At 37.2% G+C, this 20,743-nt stretch overlaps 1 protein-coding gene across 5 annotated transcripts in view; it reads right to left on the bottom strand.

Moving 5' to 3' along the window:
* The window catches only part of Cadps2 (calcium dependent secretion activator 2), a 533,470-nt gene that overhangs the window by 395,349 nt on the left and 117,378 nt on the right, over positions 1 to 20,743 (bottom strand). For all 5 annotated transcript variants that reach the window (XM_050145948.1, XM_050145944.1, XM_050145945.1 and 2 more), the window contains exon 2: positions 6,832 to 6,945. In XM_050145948.1, the coding sequence (XP_050001905.1) occupies positions 6,832 to 6,945 (114 nt within the window). The remainder of the gene's footprint in view (positions 1 to 6,831; positions 6,946 to 20,743) is intronic.

Genomic DNA, 20,743 nt, shown 5'->3' with positions numbered 1-20,743 from the left:
ATTCTCAAGTTGATAACCTCTTTTTCTTTGGGCATTATTGTTATATACATATATATGTATGTGTATACAATGATGTATATAAATACAACTTATTGGGGTTTTTTGGTGTTGTAGATATGATTTCAAGGCTGATCACTCTAGATGGGACCACCAATAAGGGGGCTTATACTTGGGAGAAGCTAATTATTAACCTGCCATCAGGAGTCATTACATGCCTGTGGCTCTCTTATATCAAATAGAGACTATTGTAGAAAGCCCCAACTGGACACAACGTACAGATTAACTGATCATGGGAAGTCCAGCTCCCACAGATACATCTATATTGCAGTTCCTGCATATATGAAGCAAGGAACAATCTAGAAGAAACGAAGATTTTAAGAATCAGAATACCAGGAAGTCTGATATCAAACAATCTTTCATAAAAGTAGCAACATAACCAAGAGAAGAACACTGGACATGTTCACAGGAAGAGGGGAAATTTTGCCCCAGATAAAGGTATTTCAGGGTTTTTCAAAAATTTTAAGTAAAAATCCAGGCAACATAAATACTAACAATTAGGATATGAAATGATATTTATATTTAGTCACTTAATGGACTGTTGCACAGTAATTTAAAATTATGTACATAAAATATTTGCTATTAAAGGATGTTCTTATTATAGTATATAAAAACCTGTAATGATTCCAATTTCATATGTAAAAGAAACAAGAAATTGTTGTTAGTTGCTGTTGGAATTGCACATGAAATATCAATTTTCTTTTCCTCCTTTTATTAATTGATTATTTTGTTTTAGTTAATTTTACTATTACAGAAAATCTGATTTTACTAAATATTTCTTTATTTATAATAAATGTTTATTATGTTATGTTTAATCATAGCTTCAGTTATTATTGCTATGATTAAACACCATGAAAAAAAAACTTGGGGGATGAAAGGGTTTGTTTGGCTTATATTTCTCTATCTGTTCATCATCAAAGGCAGTCAGGACAGGAACCCAAACAGGGCAGAAACCTCCACAGGTGCTGATATTGAGGTCACAAATGGGTGTTATTTACTGGCTTGCTCCCATGACTGGTTCAGCCTTCTTTCTTATAGAACCCAGGGTCACCAGCCTAGATATAACACCACCTACAAGCCCTACTATTAATACCTTACAGCTGGATCTCATGGAAGAATTTTATCAACTGATTTCCCCTCTTTTCAGACAACTATAGCATTTATTTATTTATTTATTTATTTATTTATTTTGTTTTTTTTTATTTTTTTGAGACAGAGTTTCAGTGTAGCTATCAAACCTGTCCTGGAACTTGATAGCTTTTGTAGACCAGGCTGGCCTCGAACTCACAGAGATCTGCCTGCCTCTGCCTCCCGAGTGCTGGGATTAAAGGCGTGCACCACCACTGCCCAGCTTTCTGATTCTTTTGAAAGCTGTCATTAAAGACACACCTAAACAGAAATCTTCTGAGTTTCAAATTTTGACTGCATGGTGCATATAAAATAATGAGTAAAAATTAGAGCTAAACTGTTGAGGTGTAAATGTTTATTTATACGTTTTATATTAACAAGACCCTAAAATTATTTTTAATTTGTTGCAGGGTTTTCCTTTTTCTCCCTATACAAATAGGAAAACTGAATGGCTAGTAATTATGGTCATAGTAATGGTGGATATGTTTAATACTCTATTGGTTATCTTTTGTTGACGTAACTTTTGGAAGAAAGAGTTTATTGTAGCACCCATAATGGTGATGTTTTTCTTCTAAAACTGCAGATATTAAAGGGAAATATTTGCAGAGTAAATACCTGCACACACAACAAACTGACACATAACTGTCTGATGTGTAGACAATGTAACATGAAGAGCCAGGCCTGCTTGTCTGGGTTTCTGTCCTGCCCAGTACCCTACAACTGTTTAGCCCCAAAGAAAATCACACATAGATCTCTATAAGTTATAAAGCTGATTGGCCCATTAGCTCTAGCATCTCACTGGCTAACTCTCACATCTTGATTAACCCATTTCTCTCATCTATGTTAGCCATGTGGCTCAGTACATTTTTCTGTAGAGCAGACCACATCCTGCTGCTTCGGTGGGTGATCTGGGCAGGAGTGGAAGGAATCAGCTTCCTCCTTCCCAGAATTCTCCTGATCTCCTTACATCACTTCAACTTCCTGTCTGGGTTTTCCCGCCTATATTTCCTGGCTGGCCAATCAGCGTTTATTTATAATATGATTGACAGATTACAGACAATTCTCCCACACCAGACTAACAACATGGAATAGGCTATTTTATTCAATAAAACAGAATCTCTGAAGATGACAGAGGAAATCTTCTCCATGTCAGTTTTGACCTTTGCTATAGTTTTACTTTGATGACCACATATAACACGAGCACAATCTGTTGCCAAACTAAGCATCTCCAGTCTTAACACGTGAACAACAGAAGACATTCAATATCCTAAGACCTTGGTTTCGTCCATGGCTTCTGATTTATTATGCTTGGAAGAAAATACAGCTCTCTGAACACAAAGGTTGTAGTCTATGCTTCACTACAGTTAATTTCATCAGCATGGCTTAAGCACACCTTTCACTAAACTTTACTTCCTTCATATTGTGCATATTAAAAACAACTTATGATGGTGCCGCTGCTAATGTCCCCCTCAGTCTGCCCCAGCCATACAACTGCCACCCACATTCAGAGGGACTAGTCTGGTACTATATGGTTCCTTCCCTGTCTGGCTGGAGTTGGTGAGCTCCCATTAGCTCAGGTAAGCTGTTTCAGTGGGTGTATCCATCATGGCCTTCACCTCTTTGCTCATATTCTCACTCCTCCCACTCTTCAACTGGACTTTGGGAGCTCATCCCAGTGCTCCTCTGTGGGTCACTGCCTCTGCTTCCATCAGTTGCTGGATGAAGATTCTATGGTGACATTTAAGATAGTCATCAATATGACTCCAGAGTAAGACCAGTTTGGACACCCTCTCCACTATTGCTTAGGGTCTTAGCTGGGGTCAGGGGTCATCCTGATTCCTGGGAATTTCTCTAGTGCCAGGTTTCTAGCCCTATAATGGTCCCCTCAATCAAAATATCTCTTTCCTTGCTTTCCATCTCTGTTCTTCCCCATCTCAATTATCCTTCCCCATCTCAACCATCCCATTCCCTCCAATTCTCCCCCACTCCTTCTCCTTTCTTCCTCCTCTTCTACCCACCCTTCTCCCTTACCCCCATGATCCCAATTTTGTCAGGAAATCATGTTGGTTTCCCCTTCCCAGGGGAATATATGTATGTTTCTCTTAGGGTTTACCTTGTTACTTAGTTTCTCTAGGGTCGTGGACTATAGGCTCCTTATCCATTCCATTGCAGCTAGTATCTACTTATGAGTAAGTACCATGTTCATCTTTCTGGGTCAGAGTGAGTTACCTCACTCAGGATGTTTTTTTTCCTAGTTTCATCCATTTGCATGCAAAATTCAAAATGTCATTTTTTTTTTGTACCACTGAGGAGTACTCTAATGTGTAGATGTGTCATATTTTCTTTATCCACTCTTCAGTTGAGGGGCATCTAGGTTGTTTTCAGGTTCTGGCTATTACAAATAATGCTGCTATAGACATAGTTAAACAAATGTCCTTGGGTATATACCCAAGAGTGACATTGCTAGATCGTGGGGTAGGTTGATACCCAATTTTCTGGGAAACGGCCACACTGATTTACAGCGTGGTTGTACAAGTTTGCATTTCAACCAGCAAAGGAGGAGTGTTCCCCTTATTCCACATCCTCTCCATTATAAGCTATGATTAGTGTTTTTGATCTTAGCCATTCTAACTGGTGTCTCAGAGTTGTTTTTGAGTTATCCCTACTGCTTGCACTGGCTTTTTGGAATCCATTCTCTTTAGATGGATACTTTGCTCAACCGAAATATAGTAGGAAGAGCCTTGGTTATTCCTCAAAGCAATTTACCTTACCCTCTCTAAGGAGTGTGAGGGATAAGGGGAGTAGAGGGAGAGAATGGGAGGAAAGGAAGGAGTGGGAACTGGTATTGGTATGCAAAATGAAAAAAAAGGTAGTTTGTTTTCATTAAAAAAATGAAATAAAAAAGTGAAAAGAAAAACAAAACAGCTTATGCTAAATGGACATAATAATAAATTGCTCCGAGTTCTTATTTTATACCCAAAGATTAAAGAATTCCTCGTTTCCCATCAAAGAAGTTCCATTTTGTAGGAGATGGTGATTAATAGAGAGATCCCCAACTATGAGAAATATAGATCATGACTCCTGACCCTGAAACTCAGAATAAGAGGTGAAAGATGCTAAAAGCCAGAGATAGTGGATGTCTGCCAAAAATAGTTTACCAGATATGATAATGGTGTTGCACACATTTGAGTTCACAGTGACTGTGACTACATGTACAGTGCCTGTAAAAGAACAAACCAATCAAATCCCTGTATGGGTAAGGGAGGGACTCGCGAAAGCCCACCTAGTTACTGACAATGGATGGCTACTTGGGGGAGGAAGACTCTGTTTTCTGCTGAGGGACTAACCATATTCCAGTTGATGGACAGACCTATTGCATTAAGTAGACTCACTGAATTTCTTTGAAAAAGAGCATATAAAGTTGAGAAGGAAGTGTTCAAAGGGATAGAAGAGAAACCGGAGGGAATGGATAAGCAGTAGATTGATAAATATACATTAAGTGCATGTATAGAATTCTCAAGCAATGAAAAAAAAAAGTGTTTTTAAAGAAAACCATTACTATGAGTTTATAACAGAAAAGTCTTCCCGTCGCGCCAACTTCACACCAGTCTTTGGTGATATCAGTTCTGCATCATGGCCTTTTGAACAGTGTTCTATTGCTTTAATTTACAAATCTGTCAATAATTTATAGTCTTTATACTTCTCTAATCCATAAGTGTGGTGCTAAATTTTTGGTGAACTTCTTTTTAAGATTTATGTATTTTTATATTACGGGTATGAGTTTGCCTCCATGTACATCTGTGCACCACCTGTGTGCCTGGTGTCAGTAGAGGCTAGAAGGGGGGCACTGGATGCTTTGGGACAGGAGTTACAGATGATTGTTAGTCACCATATGGGTGCTGGGACTTGAACCTGGGTCCTCTGGAAGAGCCAGAGCTCATAACGGCACCTTCTCTAGCCCTTCATTTAGATTTTTAAAAAATTTATTCTCTTGTATTTATATTATTCTCTCCTTTTTTCTTTTTGTTAAATTAATTTTTTTCATTTTACGTACCAACCCCAGTTCCACCTCCCTCTCCTTCTCCTGCCCATCCCACTCTCATCCATTCTTCAGAGGGAATAAGGCCTCCCTTGGCATCTTCTAGGAGTTAGATAGTGTTACATTTAAGTCTATGATTCACTATTTCACTTGGAAAAGGTGTTAATTCCAAGTACAGATCAATGTTTTGTGGCGCCATCACATAGTTTGAATTGAAATGATTTATCTTTTTCCCACTTTGTTGTGGCTGCTCTTTGAGCAAAAATTATTTTTACTGTAGTAGTGTATTTCCAGGTGCCCTATTGTGTTTCCTTAATTCATTTGTATTTTACAAACATCCACAGTCTTGACCATTGCAGGCTTTACAATAAATTTTCAAGTGATTTAGAAATAGAAAATACTTATTTTATAAGAATTTTAGATTTATACAAAAGTTATAAAAGTACTTTTAAAAACCTCACCCATCCAAGAATTTCAATCAGCCCTTTTCTCTTAGTGTGCCATGCTATGTTTATCAAAACTCAATTGAGCTCATTAATTTATTTTTTTAAAAACTGACACCTTTGTAGACGGCTCTCCTTTGAATCCATGGTTTTTGTTTCACTATGTACTCTTGTATGCATGTATGTATATGAATACTCATCTTCTAAAACTCAGGGAAAGATTTTATCATGCAAGACTCTGACATTCAAGGTAAGATAGAAGCCCTATTAAGATAGTCTGAGTTGAGATCAAGTTAGACAATATATCCACTATAGCTCCCAAATCTGTGTCATAAATACTTGGTAAGCAAGTCTTCCATAACTTCCAGATGTTCCTTTAACTCAATATATACTTGTGCAGTGGAATATTAAATAGCATATCATTCATAAATCACCAGTATTTTGTTTTGCACATGACAGTGCTCCCTGCCTCAGGGCAGTTCAGAATATTATGTCTCCAAGCTTTCAATTTTGCTCTAGCCTATGTTGTATGTCACGTTTCTTCAGACAATTGTCTAAAGCATTTGCACAATGAAAGAAACCTGACTCCCAAATGACTCTGAGATGCTTAGGACATACGTGAACTATCCGATTTAACATCTATTGGCAATTTACTGAAACAAACTCATGATCTTATGAGAAAGCTATTCACAGGAAACATACAGAGTTCCCATTTGAGTCGCAAGCTGAAATCAGAAGCAACAGCAAGATGGACTAGTTGGTATTATTCATTCAATTAGAAAAGAAAATGTAGTCGCTTGAAATTAATTAGTAGCCTTAATTATTATAAAGCTTAGAGAACAAACTGGCATAAGATAGTAATTTACTATTAAAATCCTGATTAAGAAGGATCATTTATGAATGTGAACAGGAAGATAGCTAAACCCAGCTGTATCAGTCACTGCCAGAAGATGATTCTAAACAGTTTTCTTCACAAACAATGTAATTTCCAATTTTATTTATCTCTCAAAACCAGGCTGTGGAATTAGAGTTTTTAAATTGCAAAGTAGAAGTGACAATCCTTTGGAGAAAGTCAAAAGCTCAAAGACTCTTTGCCATACCAGTGACAGCCTTTAAATGGTCCCAGAAAGCATCACAGTTCCTGAAACAGCTCTGCAAACTCACCTCATAGTAACTTCGGACTGCATTGCAAAAGGCTTCATCGGCTACTATCTGAGTTTCCCCATTGAGGAAGGCCTGGAACCGTTCCTTCAGTAACTGCAACTGTTGTTTGTTGAGCTACAAGGAAAATAAGTAAATAAATAAATACATAAATAAATAAGCTGATAAATCAGCCAATTTGTACAATAGAACAATCATTAAAAGTTATATTTGTTGTAGGCAGATGAGTTAGACATAGATTTAGCTTTATAGTAAAGAAAAGAAACTGAAAAATCTTCCTCTCCGTACTTATGAACATTTTCCCCAAGTGACTTCCCTACAAATCTCAGAATCCAGATGTGGACCTGGGCTACAAATGTCTGCCCTAGACAGAAATCCTTTTGTTAACTTCCAGGCCCTATGCAGAGACAGGAAAAGCTAAAGTTTTGCTGAGAGACTGATGCACAAAATTGTGCTGAATAAACAAAGCCAGAGGGTAAGAACTCTTAGAGACAAGTAGACACCTTTTGGGGAAAGAGGCAATAAGCTGTAATATCACAGAACACAAGAGCAAAAGGGACTCAGGACAAAATCTTCTGGAAGGAATGAGTGCTAGCTTCTAAACGTTCCAATTCCAGGAACAAACATGCTTTACAGGCCTGAAATGAAATAAATAGAGACATGAGCAGATGACAGATCTGGAAGATGAGCGACCCACAGATAAACTGGGAACGCCTACTCAAGCCCTCCTGGGGGAAGAGATGAGAGGCTGAGGGGGAACACAAATTTACAACCCAACTTCATCAGCAGTGTAATGTGGCTGCCGTCACTACCAGCTGTCATAACAACCCAGGCTGGCTCAGACACAGGCTGTGACTCACCAACCATGTCCTCTAGTCAACTACAAACAGCACCAGTCACTTTGGTTTTAAGCTACACTGCAAAATAAAGACCAGGTGTCTCTTGTTAAAAAAAAAATGTATAAATAATTCCATGATAGCAGAAACAGAGATTTAAACCAGTGTTTAGGCCCCTGAAAACACTGTCTTGGGGCTCTGCGTTCATTCATGCCATGAACCTCATCTTTATCACACACACACACACACACACACACACACACACACACACGCCCTTAAGACAAGCAATAGGTCTAGACATATAGAAATGCTGTGTTCATGCTCCACTAGACCAAGGCAGGTCTGGAAACAGTGTTCACTGGAACACATAACAAACAGCAGAGGAATGATGTTTCTGTTTCATCCCATCATGATGAGCCTTCCCTGAAGAACCTAGTCCAGTTGTGGAGTCTATAGAGGTGGAACCATGCTGGGGGAAAATGATTAAAGGATTAGAAAGCTAAACAAAACCGGTATGATTTGGCTTCAAGAAGAAAGCTGGTGTGAAATAAGTATAAATCTGTTCAAAAGGCTTATTAAAATGCCATGCAAATATCAGAGAGACAAGCTCTTTCAAAACCTGGATTTTATTTAGGAGTCTAACAAACAAGGAAGCTTGAAATGACACTGTTGCGGTTGCTCCCAGGCTGATAAAAAAAGTGTCCTATTGTGTCCCTAGGTGTTAGAAGAGTAAATAAAAGCACTTGCTCTGAGGACTGAAAGATGAAGATGGTCCATTCCTTTAGTAAGGTTACTTCCTTCATTTTAAAAGGAGTTAACCCCGACGAAGTACAGCAACAAAAAACATCAACATTATGTTACAACCTACATCTCCATAGTAAGAAGAAAATAAAGAAGACACCTTCTGTAGGCATATGTACAAGCAAGGCAAAGTTAAGTCCACAACTTTCATACTCTAAGCATAGCTCACAAAGAGGACTTAATGGAACAGGGACAGCAACTGCTTAGTGTAAGGCAGCTGAGAGGTTTTAGTTCCGGAGCCATGGGAGTCACAACAAAAAGCTTTACCTTGCAAATCCAGCATCGGATGAGATGACAGAAATGGAAAGGTTTGTGGGGAACCAGGGGGGGCTTTCATAATCATTTGTCCAAGCTCCCCCACTGGATGAAACATCATTCAAAATAAATAACTTGTTTCTCCTTCAACTTTCTTCTATCCAAAGTATTTTGTTACTCCTTTTAAAAACCACTCTAAAATATTATCTCTGTGATTTCTAGTTTATCAGTATTTAAGTTTAGTTTTTAGAATTACTTTCCAATGATTATGACATGGCAAATTCGAAGACATTAACCAAAGAAAGAAGATTGGAACAAGCCATCATCCCAGACAAAACCAGTACAGTATAAAAAACATGCATAAGCATGTACCTACCTATCAAGATCCAACGTTTATAAATAAAAGAATTTTAGCCGGGCGATGGTGGCACACGCCTTTAATCCCAGCACTCCGGAGGCAGAGGCAGGCTGATCTCTGTGAGTTCGAGACCAGCCTGGTCTACAGAGCTAGTTCCAGGACAGGCTCCAAAGCCACAGAGAAACCCTGTCTCGAAAAACCAAAAAAAAAAAAAAAAAATTTAATTCTGTCACTTGTTTGCTTTTTTCTGTGGTGGATAAGTGGATAAAATATATTTAAAAAGTGTAAAGTATAAAGTTTAACATAAAGCTCTATAGCTTTAGTCTGAATCCTACTCTACCTGTATAGAAATTAGATTTTGAATCTAGTTTATTTTTGTGTGTGCTGTTTCTATTTGCAAGTTTTTCATAAGAAGTTTATAAACTTAAAATTTGAAAATGAATATGTACATATATGATAGATCACTAGACAGATACATAGATAGGAATACATAGACAAAAGATACTGTTGCTATATTTAAGAAATGAAACAGCATCAAATATTAGATAAGTTAAATAAGTCTCTTAATTAACAACAAGTATTTACATTTCCATACAGATAAAATGGGAAAGAAAAATAAAATCAATCTTCAAATACAGCACTGATGACTGCTCTCAGAAAGTAGTTTCTTAAAATGTTTTGACCTATACAATCTCTATTATAGACTAAGAGACATACTACTTGATTAGCACACAGAGAGAAGAAATCAACACAGAAACAATCAGAATCAAAATACTAGTCAAATGTGATTTACATTTTGCTACGGTGGCACTTTTTACTACAGTATAATACCAAAAATGGCATAAGAATAACTGGCTATCTCCCCAGAAAAATATAGATTACAGTATAAGTCACAATGATATGGATTAAATCGTTTAATATATAAAGGTTGAACCATAATGAAACTAGAAGAAAACACAGGAGAATTCCTTTATCCATCAGTGTGAGAAAAACCTCTCTAATTATGACTCAAAACCCACAATTCCATTAAATGGAAAGAAATCTTCAGATCCGTATTTCTCATGAATATAAATGTAAAATCCTCAAGAAAATGTTAGGAAGCTGAATTCAATAGGTATAAAATCAATTACTCAAGCAAAACCGAACATGATTCGTCATAGGTGTGCGGTTCAACACTCAAAAATCTATTAGTGGGACTCATCTCTTAAACAAGCTAAAAATGGAAAAGAAACACATGATCATAGCAGTAGCTATAGCAAAAACGTTTAGGAAAGTCACCAGTCATTCATCATTTTTCAAAAAGAAACATCCATGAACCACAAATGGAGAGTAACTCCCTAAACTTATATGTTAATAAAACCTCCTACAAAACCACACAATCACTGTTACATATAATGACAGGACATGAGCAGCTTTCTTCCTGAGGTTATGGCAAAGGATGGGTGCTCAGCTGACCACTGCTCAGCAAGAGAATAATGGAAGTCATCCTAGATAAAGCAGTAAGGCGAAAGGTAGAGGAAAAGGAAGAAGAAATAAAACAGTCTTTCTTTATAGATCATAATAAAAATTTATGAAAAAGCCCCAAAAATATCAACAACAAACCGTCCCTGACATAATAATCTATTATAGTGTGGCAATAGTGTGTAGGGTTACTGTACGAAAGTTAACTGCTTTTCTGTACAACACCAATGAATAAGTTGAAGCTTTAATTAGAATTACAAGGTAATTTTATTATCTTCTAAGTGCAAAACCCGATCAGAAATCTAACAAATGTATAAGACTGCAAAAGACAGCCATGTAGTAAAAAGCACAAAACCAATGAAGAAATCAAAGCAAACAAACTGGAAAGATATTCCCCTTCATGGGTAGGCAGATCAATATTGTTAGGATATTGGTTCTTCCTTACTTGATATGATCGACAAACCACCCTCTCTCAAAATTCTGACATGTCATTTTCTGGAAATCAACACATTAATTTTACTATCTAGAAAGACAAAAAAAAAGTAGTCATGTTATTGAATGAAAAGAATAAAGTTGGAGGGCTGATACTACTCACCTTCAATGTTTATAACTATGGTAATCTAGAAACTGAAATTAGCAGACGTGTAGGCAAGCAGATCAATGCAGTGAAAAAGGATGCCCAGAAAGAGACCTAGAGAACTAGTATCAACTGGTCTTTAACAAAGAAACAAGTCAACTTATGAAGAACAGACAGTATTAGAGCAAATGGCACTGGAATAGTTAGACAGTCACAAGAAAAATATATGGGTCTAGACAAATACCTTACTTTCATTACAAATATTAACTTTAAAAGATCACAAGTCTAAATGTAAAATTATGAATGTCCTAATCTACGAAAAATTTTATATGGCCATGTATTTGGTGACTTTTAGGTACTAGGGCAAAGGCATAAAATGAAAAGATGTTGAGGCACTAGCACTAGACTTTATTTAAATTAAAATTTCCTCCTCTCCTCCAAATCCAATCCCCTAATCTTAGCCCCATCTTGGTAGCAGACTGCCGACTACGTCCTCCCCTCACCCTCAGTCCATATCTCCAACCCTAAAGGATCAGCAAACCTTCCTCCCTAAACATCCTGTTATCACAGTCCCAATTCCAGGAAACATTCAGCCTGACAGGAAGCAAGTAGGCCACTGAAGCAGGTACACACTCAAGTTTTAGGTCTTTACTGCCCTACAGCTCATCCATGACCAATCCCACAGGATTATCCCCGGCTCTGGAGCAGGCCAACTGTTATGGCCTCCCCTTCCTTTCTGCCCAATTCCCAGGGGAACACCCTACTTTCTTCCTTCCTGTGGACCTTTTCACCTCTTTTAGCCCATCTCCATTCCTAAATGTCAGTTCCGAATACACAAGAACATGTTTTACCTGGACCCTCTAGTGGTCACATTTATCAGGATCCCAGAAGAATTTCCTACCAGACAACACATAGCTACCATGCTGCCCTATGAACAAGAAAGAACAACAGAAATCAAAAAGCAAATGCCCACCCAACAAAGACAAGACCAGATCTGAGCACTTACAACTGCAGTCTTCCCAATCCCAGATGCCTAGATGATAGTGTAAAACCAGAATCAATAACAGCCAGGACAATACACCACCACTAAAGTCCAGAAGCCAACATAGTAGGCCCTGAGTTTTGTGACACAGCTGTAACGAAAGACAAAGACCTTAAAACAGAATAAATCTTACATGCAAAAATGCCCTAGGAGACCATGAAAAGGCTAACTGGAAAACTGATGGTAGCAATTCATATCCTAAAGAACTAATATCTAAAGACATGGAGACTTCCTGGAAACTGATGTAAACCTAACTAACGAGCCAGAAAGAAAATGAATAAAAGACACATTGCAGGGCAGTGACACTCAGTCTAAGAAAACATGCCTAGCTCCATGTAACTCCAATAAGCTATTTGAAGTGTTTGGAAGCACACAAACTAATACCTCAAAAACAGTGGGAAATTTTGTAATAAATACATATGTCCCTGATATCAATAATTATACTTGGTGATTGACAATACTGAAATATTTAAACACATGTAAAATGAAAGCATTTACCTTATTTAAATTGCTAATAATAAAAGTGGGAATGATGTAATAAGAGGAGACAAATTTAAGACATACTACACTCAAATAATATACTATATTAATTGCACAATAAAAATATAAGAATTCTCTGTGTTCTAATATGAAAAAATTCCAAAAGAAAGCAACTTAGAATGATATTTAAGATAGGATTTGTTTGATATTAGAAATAGGCAAAATGAGAATGAGTATGAGAATTTGCCTTTGTATGCTGAAAAAAAACTAAGGAAGATAATGGTTTTACAAGCATAACAGGTAGAAAATAAGAGAGAAAGGCTTTTCAACTTACAGTGCTTTATTAATTTGGGGATTTAAAGTCACACATTTTATCTAATCAAATTTTATTAATATAGACTTAAAATAGGCTATAAGTCTTAGAGTTTATATTGCCTTAGTAAAACACTGTTGTTGGGAGCAGAGACCCCAGATCCTGAATTTCGTGTAATCCCCTGATCCGAGTGCCTACAGCTGCTCTGAGCACGCAACCTTCAGGAGTTCCTGATATATTTACTTAAACTCTTTGTTTTGTGAGGGCATAATGCTTCCTTACAATATCTATTGGAATTTTCAAATACAAGTTGTTTTATCATAGGCATGGCTGTTGTCTCATCTCCAAACAATATACCTGCTACTTGTAACAGTCTATCTACATAATCTTGGAATGGTTCAGATGGTCCTTGTAGAACTTTTGATAATTGATCCCCAGCTGCTTTGTTAGGTAGGACCTTCCACGCTTTAGTGGTAGCTGCAGCTATTTGGACGAATACTCCTGGATCATAAATAATTTGTTGCTGCAAATTGGCATAAGCCCCATCCCCAGTTAACATATCTAAATCACGTTGAGCTTGACCTGCTAGAGCATTTAACTGGGCCGTTTGCTTACAATTTTCCTGATATTCCCCTTGCCATAAGAGATAATCTCCCCCACATAAGACAGCATGACATAATTGCTGCCAATCACTTGATGTTAAATTCATAGCAAAGATTCTACCATTGTTGAAAGGAGTGGCAGGGCTGCATTCTGGCCACCCTGGCTCCCGCATGGCTAGCTTTATCCGAAATAATTACACAGAAGCGGTATTCTTTTAAACACTGCTTGGCCCATTATATCTAGCCTCTTCTCGCACCTGGACTAGCCCATTTCTAATAATGTGTGTAGCACCCCAAGGTGCGCTTACCGGGAAGATTCTAGCCTATGTCCATCCTGGGTGACTTTAAGCTATCCTTTCAGGAGGATAAATTAGATAATGTGGGATTCCCCTCTTTATGCTATGAATATTTTTTATTAACCTTTGTTAACAAAGAAGCTGCTTTGGCCTATAGCAGGGTAGAATACAGCCAGATATATATAGAAAGTAGGAGATGAAATGTAGCTGCCAAAGGAGAAAGACATGCCAGAACCTTACCATTAAGCTATAGCCTTATGCTGATATACAGATTAATAGAAATGGATTAATCTAAGATATAAAAGTTAATACGAAGCCTGAGCTAACAAGCCAAGCAGTGTTGCAATTACTAGTTTCTGTGTGATTATTCAAGTCTAAGCAGTAAGAAAATGAAAAACCAGTCTCCACTTAGAAAATGGTACAAAAGTAGGGCAACTACATCGCATAAAAACTGAGAGAAGCATTGGAAGGGATTCTAAACACAAAAGAACAGAGTTTAAGCATGGCTCCTTGGTAGCAGCATTTTCTTCTGGGGGCTCTGTTTGCTGTTGACAAGCAGAGATGTGGCTCTTTTAAGAAGGCTTCCTGGTTCTTACTGGCAGCACTAACAGCTCTGGCTCTTTCGGGAGGTCTGGCTACAGAACACTTAAATGGGATTTGTGAGCAGAGTGCTACAAGTTGCTTAGTGGCAACATAGACCTGCTGTGTCCCTGCAGCTGGGGCAATAAGCATGGCTTGCAGCGCTGGCAGTAAGTGTACCAGCCATACCTAAAGACCAAGAGATATTTAATTATGGGGTCTGTTAAGCTAAACCAACATAAAGATATCTTGACTTCAAAATTTCAATCTAATTTGGAAAAGAGGTTTTGCTTTTGTTTCCACAGAGAATGGGAACCTGTGGATATCTTCCAAACGAATGTGGTTTGATGGAACAAGACTCCCAGAAAGGTCTCCATGAACACTAAAAATACTTCATCCAACAAATATCAGGAAACAGTTTGGAGAAAACTATGTCCAAGGTCCCAAAATGATTGTTGTTTATGTTTGCTTTCATTTAAAGGGGGATATGATATAGAGATGAATACTTTGTACTGGTAAAAATCTTGATCTGTTGACACAAATTTAAGGTTGATCTTGTTATACTGTGTATATGTATTTTGTTTAAGGTATTGTGTTTTGTAGCTCATTTAAAACTGTAATGTATAGTTAAGAAATACACATTAATAGATAGTCATCTGTAATAAGCAAACTTTTAATTATGTTAGTTAGGTTTTCAAGACATAGATATATGTTTCAGTTAGATAAATAATCTTCAACACTCCAAAGATTTACAGAATATGGCATTTAAAATGTTTTAAAAATTTAGACTTTTCTTGACAGTGAGACATGTCTGCTTCTGGCAGCACCAATTACATCAGAGAGGTTGATGACATCGAAGAAACTTGTTATGGAATTTGTCTTCAATGTGATAAGGCTAGCCATTTGGGCAAGAAACTGCTCTTGCCTGGCCTGTTTGATGGTATGTGGTATGAACTGGACATACAGGACCCATAGAAATATGAGTGCTGAACTTGCCTAAGGAAGGTGAGACAGTCCTTCAGAGCTCCTGCTTCACAGAAGAAACTGCCAGACATTCTGCAGGACACAGAAGAAAGCAACTGATAAATTTTGCTACTACAAGTCAGACAGATCTTCAAATTTCCTGCTTCATGGAAAAGTCTGCCAGATACTAGAGGCCTATAGGCTGAAGATGGATGCCCTAATGTTACAGAAGAACTTTGGGTGACTGACCAGACAGTGAGATGTCTTTGTCATTTCTAGAAGTTTGTAAGTTGCTTACAATGCACTTTCTGTTCATTTAAGAAATACTATATCTTTATGGGGTCTCTGATGGAGTTGAAGACAGAAGTTGAAGGACATGCCAGAACCTTGCCAGTAGGCCACAGCTTCGTTTCAATACACAGATAAATAGAAATGGGTTCATTTTAGATATAAGAGTTAGTTAATAAGAAGTCTGAGCTAATACGCCAAGCAGTGCTGTAATTAATATAGTTTCTGTGTGATTATTTGGGTCTGAGCAGTTAGGAAGTGAACAAGCAGCCTCTGCTTATGCATTGTATTATTTTTTGTTTTATTTTTTAAACATTTAAAGTATGAGGATTTCACTGAATGGTAGTTAAAGAAAATGAAATAAAAACTATGCTAATCTTATGCCCATATCATTCTAAACAATTTATTCATTTTAGATGATTGGATTTTAATATTGTTTGGTTTTGAAATAGTCTCATGCAACATGCTATGTGGCCTAGGCTGGCTTCAAACTCTATATGAAGCCCATGCTCGTCTTGAATTCCACATTTTTCTGCCTCTGTCATACAAGTACTTGGATTATAGACATGTACCACTACACCTGGGTCAATGTATAAATCTCATAAAATCTCTAACAAGTGACTTCTCGGAATTCATTTGAGCCCACTGTGCCCACACACAGAGGTTGGAGAGAGAATCTATTACATTAAGGAAACCTATTCACAATTTGGGCAGTAATAAAATGTTGCAGGGAGCACTACTTGTTTGGTTCCTGGTTGCCCTGCTAGCTTAGACCCAAAGTAATCACACAGAAACTGTATTATTTAAATCACTGCTTGGCCCATTAGCTCTAGTTTCTTATTGGCTAACTCTTACATCTTAATTCAACCCATCTCCATTAATCTGTACATCATCACGACATCATGGCATACCAGCAGTTTCAGCATGTCTATCTCTGGCAGCTCCATGGCATCTCTCTGACTCTGCCTTCCTTCTCCCAGCATTCAGTCCAGTTTCCCCCACCTACCTAAGTTCTGCCCTATCAAGAGGCCAAGACAGTTTCTTTATTCATTAACCAATAAAAACAACACATAGAAGGACCTCCCATGCCAATAAAACATTAAAATATTCATCCTATGACTTTGCAGTACAACCTATCCCTTATTCAGTACTTTCTAGGGCAACACATACTAGAATTAGGTTCTACAACATAACAATTTAAGAATCTAAGCACAAGCATTTGCTCAGGAGTCTTCACTTCTAGAACAAAATTTCGGGTTTCTCCAATCCCCTGGATACTCTTCACTGCAGTTTCTCAGAAAATAAACATGCTAAATCAAACTAAAACCACAAAAACTCCTGGAAAGCTGTAAGATAGGCAAATGAAATGTATTACAATAGCAATGTTCCCTCTTAATATAGACTGGTAGAGTGTGTATATCTCTCCTAGGATAGAGCGGCCAACACAGAAAGAGTGGTGGGAAGATAGCTTCCCACACCATGAGCACTCCGTGTCTATTAATTCAACCCAAGAGATAATTAGCTCTTGGCAGACACATCAGCTGACTCACAGCACACTTCTTGTCAACAAAAACTTAAGACTTTCTTCCATGCTCTTCATTAAGCCCTGTTTCATCTTTCTAAATCCATTCAGTTCATTCTTACAGTTGATTAAGACTTCTGCTTTAACTTCTGATTTCCTTTCCCCCAGGTCTGTAAAGCTCTGCCAGTTTGCTATAGTCACTACTGTAATAAGACATTCTTCATAGTCTTTGTTGCAGTAGTACAAAATCCTTACTAACTCATGATTAAGAATTCTGATATTACCATTATTGGTGCTCACATACAACATCAAACAATATTTTGTAGGGTCAGCTGACTTACTGTTCAACCGTGCTTGAAAACTGTATTTTCCCCATATTTTATCTTCAGGCATTGCTTTCACCACCAATGAATAAAACATTTCTTTCAAATATAAATAAAAAACTAACAATCTAGTGGGGATTTAAAACAAACTTTATATAAAATAAATTATAGAAGCTTAAAAAGAACACACATATCCTTGAAAATACGTAAACACAGTCAAGACACCATGCTTATGAAAATACTTCAAATATTGACAGTAAAGGCTGCATTTTATAGATCCAGTCCAGCTGTGCTAATTGTGTAGCTGAAATAACAACTGCAATGGGGAAAACAAAACCCTGGGTTTAAAGATGTTCTATTTATCTCTGGCATTTTGTTTTCCAGCTCAAATTAGATCATAGACTTTTCATGCTAAATCATGGACTAACTGAAGACACATTCCAGGATTCTTCTAGACCAGAGACAACTCAATGTGCCTCCAAGAACCCAGCACCCACTACTGTACCGTGTGGATCCTGCCTTGGCCTTCAGCTCTCGTCACCAGACCCACCACTTACAGTAGCAGCTTCAAGATAACAGATTCCATAGCAAAGCAGCACATGACCGCAGGGTAGAATATCTTTGGGACTGGAATCAGAGTTTTCTAGGTTAAGCTTCTTTACTCCAGGCACCAATGTTCATGAAAATGCACAAAGGCACACTACTAATTAGACACAGCAAAGGACACAGTAAAGATTAAAAGACAGGAGGGGAAAAGGAGTAGTGTGTATCAGTAGTTGGCAAATAAAATGTACAATACTGGCACCTTCCACAGTCTAAAACACAAAGGCCCTCAAAAGGGCAGAGCAAAGTAGCTCCTGAGAGAGCCTCTTACATGGGAAACATTAGCACTAATCATATCCAATTCTATAAGGTTTTGTGTCCTCTTACATGCAAACAGATGCAGGCTAAGCTTTGGCTTTGGGTAAGTTTGGTCCTCACAGCCTTCAGATCAAGAATGTTTAACCATAGAGTTTATGTCACATTCCAAAAACTGGAAAGAAAAGATGAAAGCTGAAACATTCCTGATTCCAAGGCTTTCAAAACAGGGACATGCAACCTGTTCTTGGGATAGCGACTATGCCCACCAGAGACTACAAAGTCCAGGTTTATTATGTGACCAATGAGATATAAGATAGGAGATATGTATGAATTCTTGCAGAAAGGATGCTGCAGCGAACGGTTCCTTCTCACTTTCTCTGCAGCTGACATTTTATATGACAACTGAAAGTGTCACATTGACTGTGAAGACAGAGAAATAGCAGCATAAGCAGAGTTGGCGCCCACAATAGCAATGCCACCCTGGACCCCTCACCTCTCAACTTTCACTATGTATATGAATTGACCGTCATATACAGACAACTTTTATTTTGGCTTTATTGGCAATATGTAGCTACTGGCACTTAATCCTAATGAATTAAAAAGAAAAATCAATAAAGTACAGAACCAGGAGGAAAATATCACAGTACACAGGTAGCCTAATATTTCCTGTAAGATTATTCTAAAATATTTTTCATATTTTTTGCAATAGAAGATCATCATTCAATAGGTCTGCCCCAATAAACAGTGAACATCTAAATAAAAGTGCCTGAGGCAGACTGAAAATAATATTATTTTGGAAAATTGAAATGTTATTATCTCACAATATTATGAGGGAGATTAAAAAGTCCCAAAGGAACAATAGCAATTTAACATACCTTATAATAAAAGGTATTCTAACTAATGAGTATAGAATCACACCTACTGCCTTATAGATAAATGGACCCTAGGCAAAGCTAACTCAGCTATGTTCTTGTCAGAATGCAAACCATTATGATGCTGTCTTTGGTGTGTATGTGGGAGGCAGGTGAAAAATGAAACTACAATGTGTAGTCCAAGGATTTCACTAATTTCCCTGCCAAGGGGCATAGACAGCATATATTCAAATGCTTAGTTTTTCTTTCTTTTTCTCCTTGTGGAATTGTCATCAACAAATAAAAAAATCACACATATTCAAGGGTATTTATAATGAGATGTTTTGTCATCATTTGACCTTTTCTGGACGGGTTTATACACTGCAAATTAGTTGCTATAAATAATCTAATTAACATATTCATTACTTTCTAGTTAACTTGTGTGGGTGAGTGTGTCTACATATGTAAGTGTACTGAAGATGCACTTGCATAACGGATTTCATATATGTAATATGATATTATTAACTGTAGTTGTCAGGATTAAAATGATATCTCTAGAACTTTCCATTCTGTATAAGTGAAACTTTGTACTTTTAGAGGTGGGTTTCTGCTATAACTCTGACTAAAACAATGCTTATCACATAACAAGATCTCAATATTTCCTTTTTAATGAATGCGCTAAGAAACAGAAATAATGTGCTAATAAAACTATGCCTTTGTAGGATGGCCATATCCTTTATTCTCATATTTGAGTCTCCACTCTCTTCCTACCCAGTAAGAAAATAAAATGAACTCAGCAACCACAATGGATCAGAAAATAATCCACTCAAGATATTTCATCAATTAGCCAGTCAGTTTACATAGTAGTAAAAGGCAATGGAGTCTTCTACTGAGGTTATTTCATTTCTTTTTATAACTTGATCCCCACAATTTATATGGCAATAAGAGGGCTCATTAATCTCAGTGCCTCACATTCTTCATCTACATAACAAAAACAGTGATAACATTTAACAAGACTGTTACACTAAACAAGATACTCAAACAGAAGAGATTAACATACTAGACAGTTTGTAACTGCTATTACTTTAGAAACATGTGGTTGTTTTACTTTAGCAAATTCAAGAACCACAGGAAAATAAATGAATCTTAGAATAGATGCCAAAGAACAATTAATAATAGATGGATACAGTGCCATGCTACTCACCCCAATAAGCATAAACCATGGCTATTTGGCACTTGAACTATGCTGATCCAAGTTCATATGTTGCTTCAAACCCATTCTAAATTCCAATACCACACACACACACACACACAAAAAAAAAACAAGAACACATCACCAAAATCTTTATTAGTTATATGCAGAAAAAATGGATATAAAGGTTAAAATAAGTTAAGATAACCTTCATCTGTTCCTTTGAATGTATTTTTAAAAGGATCCCAGAAAGTCTAAATTACATCTGTGGCTCACATTTTTCAATTGTTCAGTATCAGTATGTAGAAACAAGGG

The sequence above is a fragment of the Alexandromys fortis genome, unplaced genomic scaffold, assembly GCF_014885135.2.
Source record: "Alexandromys fortis isolate MF-2015 unplaced genomic scaffold, M_Fortis_MF-2015_v1.1 scaffold_34, whole genome shotgun sequence".
Taxonomy (NCBI): domain Eukaryota; kingdom Metazoa; phylum Chordata; class Mammalia; order Rodentia; family Cricetidae; genus Alexandromys; species Alexandromys fortis.
This window is presented reverse-complemented; position numbering and strand designations above follow the sequence as displayed.